Genomic DNA, 17,865 nt, shown 5'->3' on the forward strand with positions numbered 1-17,865 from the left:
ATTTTTGTTAGATTGTTGTTTGCATGTCAAGCCTATGAAAGCATTTTTTTGCCTTAGCTTCATGTATGACTACCAGGAATGTGCTGGAAGTGGAAAGCTATTATTTGCACCTGCTGCCAGTAGTCCGCATACCACTTTACAGTTGCCATGACTATTCACTTGGGATTTTCGAGAGCATCTGTAAATAGTTCCACACAGAAACCGCAAACGTGCCTTAAATAATTCTCTTCGGTTTGTAACTGAGCTTGGGTTATAATGTCCAGTGGATGACACTTTTTTTTTTTTCTTAAAATGTGTATTTCTAACTTATCAGTTTTACCCTACTCTGGAATTCCAAAATAGATTTGTGCTCTTGGTCTTAATCACTGCTTATGTCTTTACAAGAAATACTTCTGGCTTTATAACTGCACTACAGTAAAGGTGGATATTAATCAGTAGTGTCCACATTTTCTTATACAGTACACTAAGATATAGACTCAGTAAAAGTGTACTACTCAGTGGAGTTTCTGTAGAGCACAAGTAAACCGCTGTAAGCTATTTCATGTCCCAATCAAAAAATGAGATGTCATTCTTTGCCTTTGCTGGAAGATTTCTACACGTACCATACTATATGAAAGTAACAAAATAGGCATAATTTAATTTAACTGAGTAAAAGAGGTCAAAGTATTACAATATTTAGGAGACCTAACAACAGGAATTGCTTCTCATGCGTAACCTTTGAGTCTGTTGATTGGGGCACTGCAAACACTCTGGTGGATTCCAGAAATAATAATTTAAATAGATATATCTCATCCAGGGTGGCTGATCCAGGAGCGCTGCAGCCGGCATGCGACGTAACAGGGTGCAACGCCACTACTCAATGATGCGATTAAAAGGAAGATCCCTGATCTCCCGACCAGCAAATTGGCGCTATGGAGGGCTCTGCAGGCTCCTTCCATGCCGTGCATCCTTAAGATGTGGGACACGCGGATGTGATGTCATATCCCGACACCCATCAGTAAGGCATGGAGGGCAGGGCCGGACTGGGACTGAAAAGCAGCTCTGGAAAAATTTGGAGACCAGCCCCATATAGTTTATCTCACGGTCAAGCTCTTATACCCACACGCACCCCTTATACACACCCGAGTCACACTATGTGCAATTCTTTTTATCTCATTATTTGTATTAAAATGCCAGAAAGCAAAAGTGTTAAAAGGCCCTAATAAATTAAATACATTACACATAATAGGATCAAAACATTTGCTACTGCGAACATTGTTAGATGAAAGAGTTCCATTTTATTTAGTGGAACAAAACACTGATCACATTATTCTTCACGATATTCTGGTAAGAAACTTTTATTTCTTTATTAATTCATGTAGACTATTTTTTTCCATATTTAATAAAAGCTATGATTGAGACATATTTGGTTTTTATTTCCTTTCATTTGACAACCTACCCCCGAGTTATGCACCTCTGCCCCCAGGCTTGCCACTCTGCCCCCCTGATATGCCTTCTAACCCCCTATATGCCACTCTGCCTCCAGAAATGCCTTATACCCCCTATATGCCACTCTGTCCCATGATATGCCTTCTAACCCCCTATATGCCACTCTGCCATATAGGGGGTTAAAAGGCATATCATGGGGCACTCTGCCTCCAGAAAAGCCTTATGCCCCACTATATGCCACTCTGCCTCCCTGATATGCTTTATACCCTCTCTTTATACCCTCACTCTGCATCCAGAAATGCCTTATACCCCTATATGCCACTCTGTCCCATGATATGCCTTCTAACCCCCTATATGCCACTCTGCCATATAGGGGGTTAAAAGGCATATCATGGGACAGAGTGCCATATAGGGGGGTATAAGGCATTTCTGGAGGCAGAGTGGCATAAAGGGGGTTAAAAGGCATATCATGGGGCACTCTGCCTACAGAAAAGCCTTATGCCCCCTATATGCCACTCTGCCTCCCCAATATGCTTTATACCCTCCTATATGCCCCTCTGCCCCATGACATCCCTTTTAACTCCCTTTATGCCACTCTGCCTCCAGATATGCCGTTGACCCCCTATATGTCACTCTGCATCCAAAAATGCCTTATACCCCTATATGCCACTCTGGCATATAGGGGGTTAAAAGGCATATCATGGGACAGAGTGGCATATAGGGGGGTATAAGGCATTTCTGGAGGCAGAGTTGCATAAAGGGGGTTAAAAGGCATATCATGGGGCACTCTGCCTCCAGAAAAGCCTTATACCCCCCTATATGCCACTCTGCCTCCCTGATATGCCTCAACCCTCCTATATGCCACTCTGTCCCATGATATGCCTTCTAACCCCCTATATGCCACTCTGCCATATAGGAGGTTAAAAGGCATATCATGGGACATTTTTGTTTACTTTATATGGCAAGCCGATCCAGCTTGCCATATTAAATAAAAAATAATATATGCCACTCTGTCCCATGATATGCCTTCTAACCCCCTATATGCCACTCTGCCATATAGGGGGTTAAAAGGCATATCATGGGACAGAGTGGCATATAGGGGGTATAAGGCCTTTCTGGAGGCAGAGTGGCATGAAGGGGGTTAAAAGGCATATCATGGGGCACTCTGCCTCCAGAAAAGCCTTATGCCCTCTATATGCCACTCTGCCTCCCCGATATGCTTTATACCCTCCTATATGCTCCTCTGCCCCATGATATACCTTTTAACCCCCTTTATCCCACTCTGCCTCCAGATATGCCTTTTGACCCCCTATATGTCACTCTGCATCCAGAAATGCCTTATACCCCTATATGCAACTCTGGCATATAGGGGTTTAAAAGGCATATCATGGGACAGAGTGGCATATAGGGGGGTATAAGGCATTTCTGGAGGCAGAGGAGCATATAGGGGGACACACTTACATACACACACATGCCGATTTTTTTTTGTTTTTAACAAATACAAAAAACATTATACAGTACAAAAAATACATTATTTTACTCACCTTCTACTTCTCTTGACTTCCTGGTAGCTGCACACTGTTCTCCTCTATGCTGACAGGATGCCACTGACCTGACATCCGGTGCTGCAGCAGTCTGAGTGCGAGGGGGCGGAGCTTCCACCTCACGCTGCTCCCATCACTATGCAGCCATCAGACTGCTGGGAATGTAATCTAACCGGCCGGTGCGTGCTGATGCCGCCGGCCGGAGCTACTTTGACACTTTTTTTTAAATTTATATGGTAAGCTGGATCGGCTTGCCATATAAAGTAAAAAAAAAGTATTAAAGCAGAGCCGGCCGGCGGCATCAGCACGCACCGGCCGTTCAGATTACATTCCCAGCAATCTGATGGCCGCATAGTGATGGGAGCAGCGTGAGGGGTGAAAGGTCAGTGCGAGGGGGCGGAGCTTTCACCCCTCACACTGCTCCCATCACTAGACGGCCATCGCACACGGCTGCTGGGTGCTGATGCCGGCCGGCCACATCAGCACCCAGCGGCCGCTTTGGTTAGATTTCGGGAAGCCTGGAGGGCAATTGCCCCCCTGCCCAGCCCGCCCCTGGCACCGAGGGAGGCGTTCATTGCCATTTGCAGCCGCTCAGCGGCTGTCTTCATGGTAAGTCTGCCGGCCGCCCAGCCCACGGACCTTCCGGCCCACCGGGAAATTTCCCGGTATCCCGGTGGGCCAGTCCGGCCCTGATGGAGGGGGCTTATCACACCTTTTCTGCTCTGATGCAGCAAATGGTGTGTGTAAAGTATTAGCCCCATTGTGCAGTGCTCTGGAGTATAATGGCACTCTGTAAATCAATAAATAATCATAAAGCATGTCATTTTAGAGCACCTCTTCACCAATGGTTGACATGCAGTAGAGCAATTTTCTGCTCTGCTCAATGTACATTATCAGCACCAAAGAGAAATTTGCTGCCTTCCTAAGAGTTGTAACATAACACTGCGCCAACAGAGAACTGTTTAATTCATGTCTGTAACACTTCCTTAGCAGGCCTGGCACAGTTTCCAAAATAAAACATTTTATTGCATGGTTACTGTGACCTCCTAACTTACAATAAGGTGATAATTTTATGCTTATGAGGGATATGGTGTGGATGCATTGGGAAAAATGGTCAAATTCAAATACTAAAAATATTTCATTAGACCAATGTGTTTCATCTGCTGTATTGTGTCATAGGGGAATTTCTGGGAAATGAGTTCATCAAGCATTTTCATAAACTTTGCTGTTTTTAGTAAAACATAAACACGTGTTAAAAATAGAAAATTAAGATTTGTAAAAAAAAACAAAAAAACACTGAGTATTTTCTGTGTAAAGCAGGATTGAAACGCTTATTTTGAGAGCAACGAATACTAAGTGGTCACAAGTGTTCTTTACATGAACATATTCATTTTAGTGTACAGGGAGGACATGAAAAAGGAGAGAATCAATGATCTATCCTTCATAAAATGTGGCCTTTTATTAGCATATTAACAAATATGCATCTGTATCTTTATGTTCCACCACTATTAAATGCTTATGTTTTATTACTACCTGTAGTCCAAGTACCTCTGTTATAAAATGACATATTTGTCCATAGGGTAAAGCCTGAAGATCATATTTGAGAAGTAAAAAAAAAAAAAAACTCCTCCAGTACATTATTAAAAGTTATGTAGAGATAGGGTAGGCGAACTGAAGATTTCGTAGCATGTTCCATTGTGTCTAACTTGCTCCTCTGCATTCACATATAGTGGATTGGGTCTTTGTATGTGGGTCTGTACTTTGTATAAAGAAACATTTCCTGGATCCCAGCCAGACTGGATGCCAGTCTTCCAAGCTTTTCCACTGCTCATTCTGTGTTGTCTTTTATCTATAGTAGGGACACCTTGGGTTGGATTTTTAGTGAGGGTAATGTGGACAGATCTGGTGGGGCATCAAAAATGGATGACACAGGTAATTGGAAAGCATAGGATGGATACATTTTAACTTTTAAAAACTTTTTTTAAAAGTATCAGATACATTATCAAAAAATAAGGCAGCAGCCCATGCAATTGCACATTCGTAAGGCAGGCACACACAAGTTACCTAGTGTCAATGAACAAGCATGTTATCTAAGGAAACTGTCCTTGGCCAAACAGGTCAGCAAATATGCTACTTTTTACAAACCCCTCACCGCTCCAGTTAAACAGAATATCCATTTGCTCTTTAGAAGGGAAATCAGTTGTATTCTCTTAATTGAAATCTCCACATATATATATATTATAGTATAACTTTTTTTTGTTATTATTACTTTAAGTGGTTAGTGCCCCATTTTATATTCCATTTAGTATCCCTTTACTATCATTCAACTGGTTCTTGGATTTTGTGCTGGAGTTGTATAGCACAATTCGGAAAATCTAATGTATGTATTGGCACCAAATGACCTAAAGCTAAATATATAATTTTCTCCACAACACACTTAACTACTATGCCATGGATCACTATTAAGAGTGAAAACCCCTGACTGGATCAGTGAGATCTAATTAAAAGTGTGTATTTGTGGTGATGGAGCTATGTTGTGCCCAGAGAGGAAATGCTCTACAGCAGTAGACCGAGGTGACCCTCCAGCTGTTACCATAATGGTTCTAGTTTTTTGAACAGCAGCTGGAAAGTTGTTATAAACACTTGTGGGTCAGTTTGTTGTGCATCAGAGGACCTTAAGTGGATGAGGTCTGTAACAGAATCCTATAACTGCTGGGTGTCTAAGCAGAAATAGAGAAAATTGCAATTGGCATGTGGACAAAATATTTTAATTAGCAGTTTTTCCATCTAATTTCAGTCCTTCAAATAGAGGGAGATTACATGTCTTCCTATGTCTTAGCATTTTAATTGTTTAATGATTTAAAAACCAGTGTGTTACCAATCTTCATCTGACCAAGTGTGGAAATTTGCATTAGATGGATCAAAACCTACCTCTGTTCACACGCCTCCCTACTGGATTAGTTAAGTGCTTTATCATAAATCTGTCAAATTGCACACAACAAAAATCACAAACTGAAATGTTCTTCTGCCAAAGGTTAATAAATGAAGACATTGACTCATATTTATGATATGCACACTTACAAAGCAACCGTGTAAAAGATAAATCTTAACTTCAGCTGAAAGAGACTTATAGTGGTTCTCCATGCTTTTACAGCCATATAATTACTCATTTTCTGGAGTTGTTTATCTGCTGTAAAATTATGGGAATGTAAGGGAATTTAATGGTTCTTTCTCCCTGTAGAGTTGAGTTGGATAAATCCCAAATCCACTTTTTTGTCTTTTTCTCTTGTTCCGCATTAAACTAACTACTACACAGTGGTTACAAACCAAAATGTGTTTAGGTAAAACAGACTTGCTAATGGGACACTAAACACCAATGCAAAGTAATATACACACGTATCAAAGATGCCCAAATGGGTAAAATAAGCAAATACAAAGCAAAATGATAGAGAACAGTGCCTGTTTAAACAATAGAGAATAAAACCCCCTTTTCAACATCATCATTGTACTGTAGCTATGCCTAGATGTAATATACCATATGCAAAAGGACTTGCCAAGCGTGCTAACACCCTCTTACTCCTATAATTATTCATTTGGGTTCATTATTCTAATAAAACAGGCAACAACACTAAACCATCATTTGTGACATTGTTTATAAAAGCATAACTAATAAAATTGCTCAACATCTTCATTATAAATATATATTTTGCGTAACTCTGGATGTCTTAATAAAACATTGAAGCTAAAAGTAACTAAAGTAGTGATAGTTCTAAAATAGATGCAAAGATGGGTATGTGAAGGTTTTGTTGATAGTAGTGGTATGAAGGTACCCTGGAGTGCAGGAAATGGGCATGTTGTTTTTTTAAGTCTGTGTTTGCCTATTTGTCCAGGGTATTTTCTGTAGCTCTCGTATTGTTTAATGAATTACCTTTGATGGCTTCTTTTATACTAAAATCTGTCAACAATCCTTTGTTACCAGTAACAGTGATTGTGGACACAGATGATATGTATCAGTTTTCTGTTGTGTTAAAAGCAGGGATCCTAAAACACAGCAGCTGAAGAGCTGGGACTCAGATAATTGCATGATAAAAGAACAAAAGAATGCCTTGGAGAGGGCCCCCAATTTTACATAATTACATCCTCGTTTATCTTATTGTGATAAGGAAGGTGTTTATAGCCACTCGAACAGGTTACCTTTTGATGAGTGTGGTGAATGAAAACAAACCACAGTCACTCCTTCAAAGACCAGCTTAAGTCCTAATAGCTGAAATCAAGTCAAACAAAAGTATTCCAGAAAGAGTGGTCGCTAATGGTTGACTTGCATCGCGTAGGAATTTAGTTGTTATAATTAACATCATTTTTATGCGAGTGTGGCAGTCAGACATTTTTGTCTCCATATTGTCATGTTTTTTTTTGTTTTTGTTTTTACTCAGTCCTAAATCAAATAGATTGAATGTGATATCCTTTCATGAATCTGCCCCTTTTGTTGATTGTATGACACTTTGCCTTGTGGCATAACTACATTAATGTATCAAAGCTTCCTATAGCTTGGACTTTTGGCTGCACTAACAGAGCTCATCACTAGCTAATCAATTTTTTTTCCCTGAAGTTACCTCTCTTAACCTCAGTCAAACTTCCAGAAATCAGGCTGCCTGAAAGTCAATCGCTTAATTGGGGAGTGGTGACTTAACACAAAGCGACAGTCATGCAGATCCTGAGAATACGAAGTTCAGTTATGCCATTACACGGGTTTACTTTGTGTAAAACATTTGATTTGGGACAACAAATCAGCTTTAGACTGGGGAATTCAACCCTGATTTTGTTATTATCAACTTGTCCGTTTCGGCATTTCTCTTGATTAACCTTACTTATTAGCATTACTGTATCAACCAGAAACCTTCTTAAATCCCCCTGCTTTAAACTGATTTGGGTTCCCGGCATTGACCCTAAACATCTTTACCATTTGCAAATTACTTAATTACAAGAGGAGCATATTTCATTCTTTTTGTATTATGGTTGCAGGTTACACGAATACAAAGGAAGGGTGTTACAAAGACATGCGTGTCCAAGTGAATACTTCCTTTTGTAATGCCAAGAATCGCCCGATTACAGGACCTGTTCCTTGTAATTTGCAAGCTTGTCCTCCAAGGTAAGGTTCCTGTAACAAACATTTAAATATATTTAATATACATGGTATATTCTTGATGAAGGAGCATGTCTTATTCTGGAAGCATTTTTATCCAATGTTACCTATTGTTTCATGGCTATTTTACACTGATGGAGCAGAGCAATTGTCTTGTTTTGCTGTGTTTTTTGCGTGTAGGGATTTTGCTTGTATACATATACATAAAACAATATTTATTATTAGGGCTAAGGTATAAAGAAATGTATGGAAATTGGTTACAAAAATGCATTTCTCATAATCTTAGTAATTCTTCCACTGGATAAGTATCACTGCTACCTTAATGCTAACAGGTTTACTAGTACCATTCCACTTACTCTGCTGAATTTAACACTTCTGTAACAAAATGCAGTATTAAAAGTGTAATTTCTAGTTTTGCAGGGAACTTAATTGTCATGGGGATTGTTGCTATAAAAAGTGTCTCTGTTGATTTATATGTGAATAATAATAATCCTTCAAAGGTGTGAATACAATGACAGATCTGCTAAGGTTCATTTTGATTGCCATACTAAAGATGTCTACCTGTAAAATTATATCATTTGCATATTAAAATACGCCACTTTGTGCATTACTGCATGAATGTGATATATCCTGTAGTAGCATTATATATGTACTAGTATATATGTACTAGCATGACTAGAAAAGATCATTATGTGAACTGGATCATTATGAATTTAGCCATCAGATGTTGTTAAGATGGAACCTAAAATTAGAGATGAACCTAAAATCCGCACTTCATAGGAAACATTAACATATAGATTTTTCATGGTAGCATAATGTTTCCTACTATAAAAATTTAGATGTTAATGTTATTGTAATATTTTCCTTTAAGAATAGCCAAAGCTAGAGATCACAGAGGGATCAAGATGCCCATAGGTCGGGTAGGCAGACAGGCTTAGAATTTCCCCAGAAATACACGTCCATTCAAACGTTTGAGGCCACTTAGAAATGTCCTTGTTTGTTAAAGAAAAGCAAATTTTGGCCATTAAAATTGCATTCAATATTAGTGAAATATCTTCATAGGCGTACATAGGCACTCCTGTGTTCCAATGGCATGTTGTGTTCGCTAATCCAAGCATGTTCTACTCTTTTAATAAAAAGAGTGATTTCTTATAGACCTTTTTAAAATAACTATGCGCTGAGTGTCGTAGTATAAAAATTCATTGCGGGGGAGCATGTGATTTTACGTATTGGACGTGTACTGCCAGGGATTCAACAACAGCATAAGATGTGGCCAGCTCTATTAAGTACAATTTCAGTTCACATTTACTTTATATGTGATTAATCATACATTTTGAGTGATTGTGTTATACTCTTCTGGAAAAAAGAAACAATGCCGTTTCTGTGTGAACAGAGTGATGAATGTCTTTGTCAGATTAAGACAGCAATATTTTCATCATGGGCATCACTGCATCAGCTTTTTGTGAGAAATGGCCCATACTTATGGTGTAGTGTGTATTTCAGTCAGTCCATTTGGCTACACAATGCCATAAATTAGAAAAAATGTTTAACCTAGACCCAAAGAGCCTGCAAACAATGGCTCACACAAAAATACACTTGGCAAATGTTGCCTGGTCCTTCATCACATTTCACCACAATCCTTTTGGAATAAATAGACTGATGGAAAACATGTTTTTTTCCCTAGAAACTTAAATGGTTATTTAACTAGATTAATGTTCTTGGCAAGTCTATGATATGGATGAGCAAATCTGGGTACAAATTTGGGAACACAAATTTGTTACTGGGTGTGCTTAAATATTATTTGTGTTGTCTATTGTTTTTCAATATCCACAAGCACAATTGCAATTAGTAGACAAATGTACCTTTGGTCTGCATGGATAATTGACCAAATTTGATGGATAATTTGTTTTCTTAGCACTTCTACAAATCTATACATTTCGCTTACTAGCACCCCATACGGAAAAAATACTATTCTTCTGGAATCTGGATTATTAAATGACCCACTTTAACCTCCTCAAGTGCAAACAGGTCATCCTTCCAGTTCATAGTTCATGTAAAGGGCCCAGAACTCAATATATAATGCCCTGTGAAATTCCAGCATTACTGGGGCAACTACCTTATTACCAGTTTACTGTTCACATAAGCCTACTCTCCCGTATCGCTTCATTATGAAATCCCAATTTTCCTGTAAAATCTCTGGTTATTAAACAAACATCTATGGCCACCATGTGCTACAATCTGGTTTGCCAACATCTGATCAACTTCACTTAGCCTTAGCTTCATAGAGGGCAGTTTTCCCATGCCCAGGCAAAATGCCAATTGTCTCCTGCAAATTTTATTTGCACATCTTTTTTGATGAAGAAAGTTTACAAATGGACGCTGGAGCTGTGTCCAAAAAAGGAAATAAAAAGTTTTAACCGTAGCACTTCATTTTCAACATCATGACATCTATGCCTCGGACATCTCTCATGTGGTCCCTTCCACTTGCCTTTTTAAGAAGGGCATGCAGTATTTCACAAGACGGAACAGTGATATTGGACTAATTTCTAATATATTGTGAAACCCTCACTGTAGCTGCTTAAGCCAACAGTGGCTGCGTGTGTTTTTGTTTTTTAGTAGGCATCTCAAAATGGACAAATACTGTCGCTAATAACACGTCCGCAAGCACTCTTTTTGTAGCTTTTAGAAACACCATAGCTATACTATATTTATTCTAACAGTGTTTCACAGAATATTTTACAATGCACCTGAGGCAGATACATTTGTCATTTTAAAATAAATCCAACTGATGTCGTAATCTTAAAACTGAGCAGAACTGTCTAAACTTTGCAAAGCTCAGCCAAAGCAGTAATGGATATGAGTCTGATGACTGCATCATTCCCCTCGGCTACCAACATGATTTCTCTAGTGCCTCATACTGCTGAGTTTTCTTAAGCTGAACACATTCAGGCAAGGCAGTGAGATTTTGGAAAATCATATACTTTTAGACGTATGCTGAGATTTTCCATATCATATGGGGACACGATTCTTTCAATGAGGGTTATTTAACCATGTGAATTCTAAAGACGATCAGTTTCTTATACCATATCTGAGCTTCATTACGTTTTGTTTATTAAAGCTACCTACCAGGTGACTGCAGTTTTTGGTTTTCCATCAGTGTAATTGTTTTGGAGACATCTGCATTAAATGGCAAAAAGTGACAATACAAGTCACAATTTGTTATTTTCCTATTCTGAGATCATTCCCCCTCCCCAGCCTACCTTTACAAAGGGGTGCCAGAACCTAAGGGTAAGAATATGTTAACAAAGGGGGCCAGCAGTATGTACGTAAGGTAGGTTTATAATACATATAATTATGACTAATGTAACAGACCCGTGAAGTTTTACAGTATTCTCAGCTATAGGATTTTGGGAAAAAATACAGATTCTATCTATATACTTTTTATATAACATTTGCCACTTTTGTGGTGTGATTATTTTATACTGATAATTATTTTCTATTTGTGCCATCTAAAATAAATGATTTGTCATCACTGTTTTACAATTTGCTACTATGTGCAACTGTATGGTAGTATGTTTTCAATAGATGAACTACAGTATATTACTAATAGTACACTGTTTATACTACAACTAATATCAGGATTCTTTAAAACACTAGAAGGACTAACCGGCCACAGTTACATTTTGAGTCTCTCTGGACATTTTGAGTCACAGAGATCCATAACTCTAGTACCATATTTCAAAGTTAGTAAGACGTGTTCTGAAAAGTTTAAATGCTCTAATTGACAGAGCTGAATTTTAGATCACTGGGTGGTGCATGGAATAACAGTATTATTGACAGGTTAAAGTCTTAAAAAACAATCAATTTAAAGATTGACAGTTTAGGTAACATGGGCCGCTGCTGCTTGAATTACATGAGAATACCTTAGGAGCTTCCCAGGACTACTGTCTTTGTGAGTAGCCCCAGAGGCCTTAAACCAGGACACAGATATTACCCGAAATACATAATTGTTTTAGGCATCTCCTTACACTATTAATCTCAGTTGTCTATTAGGACAGCTAATCTGAAGCAGTGTCTTGCCTTCCCTTGGTTGCGTTTAAGCAGACACCTGTCACACATAGGTGTGTGTATGTACAATGTGCACAAAGCAAGGTCCATAACGATATGGTTGGATGAGTTTGGTGTGGAAGAACTTGACTGGCCCACACAGAGGCCAGACCTCAACCCCATTCAACACCTTTGGGATGAACTGCAACGGAGATTGCGTGTCAGACCTTCTTATCCAGCATCAGTGCCTGACCTTACAAATGCTCTACTGGATGAATGGGCAAAAAATCCCAAACAAATACTCCAAAATCTTGTGGAAAGCCTTCCCTGAAGAGTGCAAACTGTTATAGCTGCAGTGGACCAACTACATATTAATGTCTATGTATATAGAATGCAATGTCATAAAAGTCCCTGTTGGTCCCTGTTGGTGTAATGGTCGGGTGTCCCAATACGTTTGCCCATATATAGTGTGCGCGCGTGTGTGTGTTGGATCCCGTTTAAGTAGCGCTTGACAGTCCAGCACGTGTCTGGAGGGTATTTATGTGTGTATTAGGCTAGGTTTCCACTTTGCAAAAACGCCCATAATAACGCCAATTCAGCCACACGGCGTTTTATTAGTGAAAAAACGCTGCGGCCAGATGTTAGCTGTTCTTCAATAGGAAATCGCACAATGCCATATCCACTTGGCGTTTTTCTGTCTGGTGTTTTTTCAGTCCTCTGGCGTTTTACTGCTTTTTTGGGCTCTGTGGCAGTTTTTCTAAATCGCAGCATGTTGACACTCTGGCGTTTTTTGCAAGGAAATTTTGGCGTTTTTCTCCAATAGAAGTCTATGGGAGAGAACAAAACGCCATGAAAAAGCCATGTGGGTTTTGCCTTGGCGTTTTTTATTGCGTTTTTTTCCACAGTTACAATGCAGAGGATGGACCCAGTATCTGTGTGTCCTTCGATAAATAGGATGAAAACAAACCGTTTCACACAAAACAAAGTTCATATTGAATTTTACACCATTTGGAACAAACATGCCATTACAAACAAACATACCCGACGCATCAACTGGATCCTGCGTGCCAAAAGCAACAGCAAACAATTTGCACCATCATTTGGGGCCAGTCTTCCTAGAGGAGCAGACATTCGGAATAAAGCATGCCTTACAAACCACAGAAAAGAGACAAAAGGGTCCGCCGGGGCGTTTAACTAGAACTATACCAAGAAAATGACATCAGGAGTGGGCAGATACTTGCCATTTATCCTAATCCCTTTTAGCTGGGTGAAAATTCCAATGTGTAAAGGCTGGAAAAACTGCCTAAGGTCAAAAAAGCAATTTCCACAGAAAGGCTAAAACGCCAGAAAAAACTCCAGAAAAAACGCCAAAACGCAGGTAAGTAAATGCAGTGGCAGTTTTCTTGGCGTTTTTCATCAAGAAAATAACACAGGACAAAACCCCAAGTGGAAACCTAGCCTTATAGTACAGCTAGCTCTCAGAAAGAAATACCTTTTTATTAAAAAAAAACAAAAACAACATTGTATTCTTATTAGTCATAAGTAGTTATTTGTCTTTTTTAAATTAATAAAAATTATTCAAACAGTAGCTCGATTGATGTTATAGTATCAATACAAGTTAACTGCTTACTGGTAAATCAACTTTTTAACAGCATAAGGAATATACTTTTCAGAATCATTTAATGTAAGCATGTAAGTAGCAGTTACTGGGTCTCCAGGCCAATGTTGCATTAAAAGCCGATACACTTGATTTATAACAGTAGTAGAAATATTGACCCCACTAGTAACTGATACACTACTCTTTGAAACGCGAGATGTCATTGACTCTCATTTTGTAAAACAGTGCTAGGACTTCAACCGGTATCTAGAAATTGATCTTATGGCCCATAACTTAATACTGGAAGAATATTTGTTTCTACTTTTAATACGTATTAAGAAACTAAATCATCCTCACATGGAGCGATGTAGCCAACAGGCAACATAGAACAAACACAACTACTTTAATATCACCAACAAATCATATGTTAAAAAAAGGGAATAAGTAGTAACTCATAACTCGTCTTGTTTATCAAGACAGATGTGTAACTGTATGTAGGGAGGTTTCTATGTTAAAATAAGAAATATATGCTTTAGGAACGCACCGTGTATATACCATCTGAGCTGCCGTCTTAACTTATTCCTTACCATTAAGTTTTCTTATCTATTAAGTTGCTCCGATTCAGACAAGCCTTTGTAAAAGTAAGGAGAAGGGAAAAAAAAGCATCGGGAAATTGCTTAGACATGGTAGTTGTGTTACCTTCTGCCACATATATCAGCTACTGTGAAACACAAGCTATATTTATTTTAATTCATTAAATTTGTGTTAATAAAATCTGTGATGACAGATCCCCTGGTGTACTCTGCTGGATTACTGGTTCTTTGACATGGAATTTAAAACTTCACAGATGTTTGCAACTCTTGGTTTAAAAAAAAATAAAAAATGTCGATTCTTGGTTTTAAGTTGAACTATGTAGTAATTCTATACCTATAATGGAAAGAAAATGCAATGTAAACCACATTACTCAAAATATACCGGTATTTGGTTATATTCATTGAACTGATTAAAGGGCCATCCGATAACATTAGTACAATATGTCCTCTCCGTTTTTAAATATTTTTACCTTTTAAAATACAAATTCAAATTATAGTTACAATGTCTCGGTGGTGAATATTGTAAGTTAGCAGGTACTTAGGTAGACCTAGGCTAATTGTTGATCAATTGGATGCAATATATTTTGCTGGTACTTCATTTTATATTAACTGATTGGTAAAAACTCTCCTTTTTATATACCTATTTGTAGGCGTAAATCTAATAGCTCATTGTTAGGGATTTCTTCTGATTGCTGGTATGGGGTATTTGCAGCTGCTTGGGAGTGGATCAGAGAAAGTGATGAAGGAACAGCTAATCATTCTTTTGACTGCTTCTAAAACTACATAAAATGCATTGCTTTAAAATTACCGTATTTGCTCGATTATAAGACGACCCCCCAAATCTGAATATTAATTTAGGGAAAAAAGAAAAAGCCTGAATATAAGACGACCCTATAGGAAAAAAGTTTTACCAGTAAATGTTAATTCATCTAAACTAATTTTATTTAATAAAAGCTATGATTGAGAAAAATATTTTGGTTTTATTTCCTTCTATTTTCCAACCTGCCCCCCAGTTATGCACATCTGCCCCAGAAATGCCTTATACCCCCTATATGCCACTGTGCCCCATGATATGCCTTTTAACCCTCTAAATGCCACTGTGCCCCATGATATGCCTTTTAACCCTATATGCCACTGTGCCCCATGATATGCCTTTTGACCCCTTATGTGCCACTCTGCCTCCAGAAATGCCTTATACCCCTATATACCACTCTGGCATTAAGAGGGTTAAAAGGCATAATATGGGGAAGAGTGGCATATAGGGAGGTTTAAGGCATTCAGGAGGCAGAGTGGCGTATAGAGGGTTAAAAAGGCATTTCTGGAGGCAGAGTGGCCTTAAGGGGGTTAAAAGGCATTTCACAGATCACTCTGCCTCCAGAAATGCCTTATGCCCCCCATTTAACACTCCCCCGCCCCCCCCCCAAACTTACCGGTGCTTCTGACTTCCCTGTCATGTAGCCGGGGCAGCGTGTAGATCCCACGCACCGGTGGGGGGAACTCTGATCTCTGACAGCCGGGGAAGGTCTGCGCGATGGACGCAGACAACCCCCGCTGCTAGCCACACCTCCTTCCTGCTGCAGCGGAAGTTGTCTACACGAATCGCGTAGACATCTACACGCTGCCCCAGCTACACACCGGGCACTCAGAAGTACCGGTAAGCGGGGGGGGGACAGGAGGATCCAGGTGGGATCTGGATCTTAGTCGCCTCATAGTCAGACCTATTTGAGGTCTGATTATAAGACGACCCCGATTATAAGATGAGGGGTATTTTTCAGAGCATTTGCTCTGAAAAAAACCTTGTCTTATAATCGAGCAAATACGGTAAAACAGTTATGTTAACTTTTTATTCTAACTTTATATTGAGGTGTCTTGTATTGCACACAAATTATCTTATATTGAATAAATAGATTTTTTTTAAAGTAAATAGCCATGTGCTCTGTATGACACTTGTTCTGTACAGCTGACGACTAGGTTATATGTGTGTTATTTTACAACATAAAATGCAGCTGAAGAATTTGCAACAACTGTTTTAGGATTATATAGTTGATTTGTATTACATGTAGGGTCCTACAACAAATAGTTATTGACTGTCTGGTATAAGTGATGAGGTGTATGTCAGTTTTTTCTCCATTACATGATCTTACAATTATTTTTCTCAGTCATCCTCAATATTTATTTAATGTTCGTTTTAATAAAAACATACCAACTTACTTATGAAAGGGAGGAGATGTCTTGGCTAGTCCAGCCTCAGCTGACGTTCCTCCTCTTGTAATAAACCAGGCATGGGGCTGTAGCCCAGCGCTGGCTCATACTGCTCCCAGCATGATTTATTAGCAAGAAAAGCACAATATGAAATGCTTAACTGATAACAAAACTGCATAGAATTAAAGCTGTATCACATGAGTGTACCACCGTAATCTGGTCGTATGTCTACAAAATGAATTGGATAATCCTCCTCTTCAATTATATGGCTGAGTTCGCTTTTCTAAGTTCACTTTTTAGCAGTGGATATAAGAGATCTAAAACATTTGTGATAGAATTCCTAGCTTGAGAAAAAGTATGAGATTTTTTTTTATATATGTAATACATTGTCTTAAAATAGGTATTGCTACAGTAGCCTAAAGTTGAATCAATGAACATATGAGTAATTTATCATGTAGTACCAGGCTTTTCGCAAAAATTTCCACTCTTACTAATATTATCCGTTAATTTATATAGCACCTTCATATTCCACAGCTGTGTACCATAGGTGAACAGGACATAAACATTGCATCACATAGCAATTTTGTCTTGATGAGCACACAATCTAATAAGGATATGGAAACTTTTGTCATTGAAGAATTACCCATGAAAACCCGTTTTAGAGATTTTTATCTGCGTATGTTAGATTCTGCTTCAATGTAAATTGACTGCATGGTTGGCTTCATGGTCTGTCTTCCTATGTCTTTAGCTGGTCAGTAGGAAATTGGACTGACTGCAGTCAAACTTGTGGGATTGGAGAGCAATATCGTCAGATCCACTGCACCCAAAAATCAAATTACAAGATGGGAACGGTGGCAAGCAAATTATGTCCCTTGCCGGCTCCTGCCCACCGACAGGCGTGCAACACTCAGAGTTGTCCACCAGCATGGAGTGTTGGGCCTTGGTCGGAGGTAAGTTGAAAAAAAGCATGCAACTTTCGATGGAAGTCTGCATTCAGGTCTGTCTTTAGTTTTAACTACTCTAATCTTTAACCTTCCAGTGCCAAAGAGATCGGCAGAACCGTGAAAAGCCTAAAAGATTGAATTTTCCTGTTGATTAGTCTCAGCTAGATTGGGGTTTTTAAATAATTTTACCAGGTTACACAGTAGCACTGTATGAGTCAACTCCCAAGTGTGTTTCTCTTTATTTGCTGTGACTTTTTGTCTAAATCTGCCACCTAATGGTGAGTTTTGAGGAATACTGGTCCATTAACCATTAAGAAGTGTTTATAACCCCTTGTAACCACACATCACATGCACACATTAAACACCA

At 38.9% G+C, this 17,865-nt stretch overlaps 1 protein-coding gene across 1 annotated transcript in view; it reads left to right on the forward strand.

Annotated features, from left to right (window-relative positions):
• Positions 1 to 17,865, forward strand: part of LOC149302664 (A disintegrin and metalloproteinase with thrombospondin motifs 16-like) — a 97,104-nt gene that overhangs the window by 67,545 nt on the left and 11,694 nt on the right. The window contains exons 18-19 of the mRNA XM_089482300.1: positions 7,995 to 8,121; positions 17,303 to 17,504. Coding sequence (XP_089338426.1) covers positions 7,995 to 8,121; positions 17,303 to 17,504 — 329 coding nt within the window. The remainder of the gene's footprint in view (positions 1 to 7,994; positions 8,122 to 17,302; positions 17,505 to 17,865) is intronic.

The sequence above is a fragment of the Sceloporus occidentalis genome, unplaced genomic scaffold (genome assembly GCF_023333645.1).
Source record: "Sceloporus occidentalis isolate IW3139 unplaced genomic scaffold, rSceOcc1.0.p SCAF_18, whole genome shotgun sequence".
Lineage (NCBI taxonomy): Eukaryota > Metazoa > Chordata > Lepidosauria > Squamata > Phrynosomatidae > Sceloporus > Sceloporus occidentalis.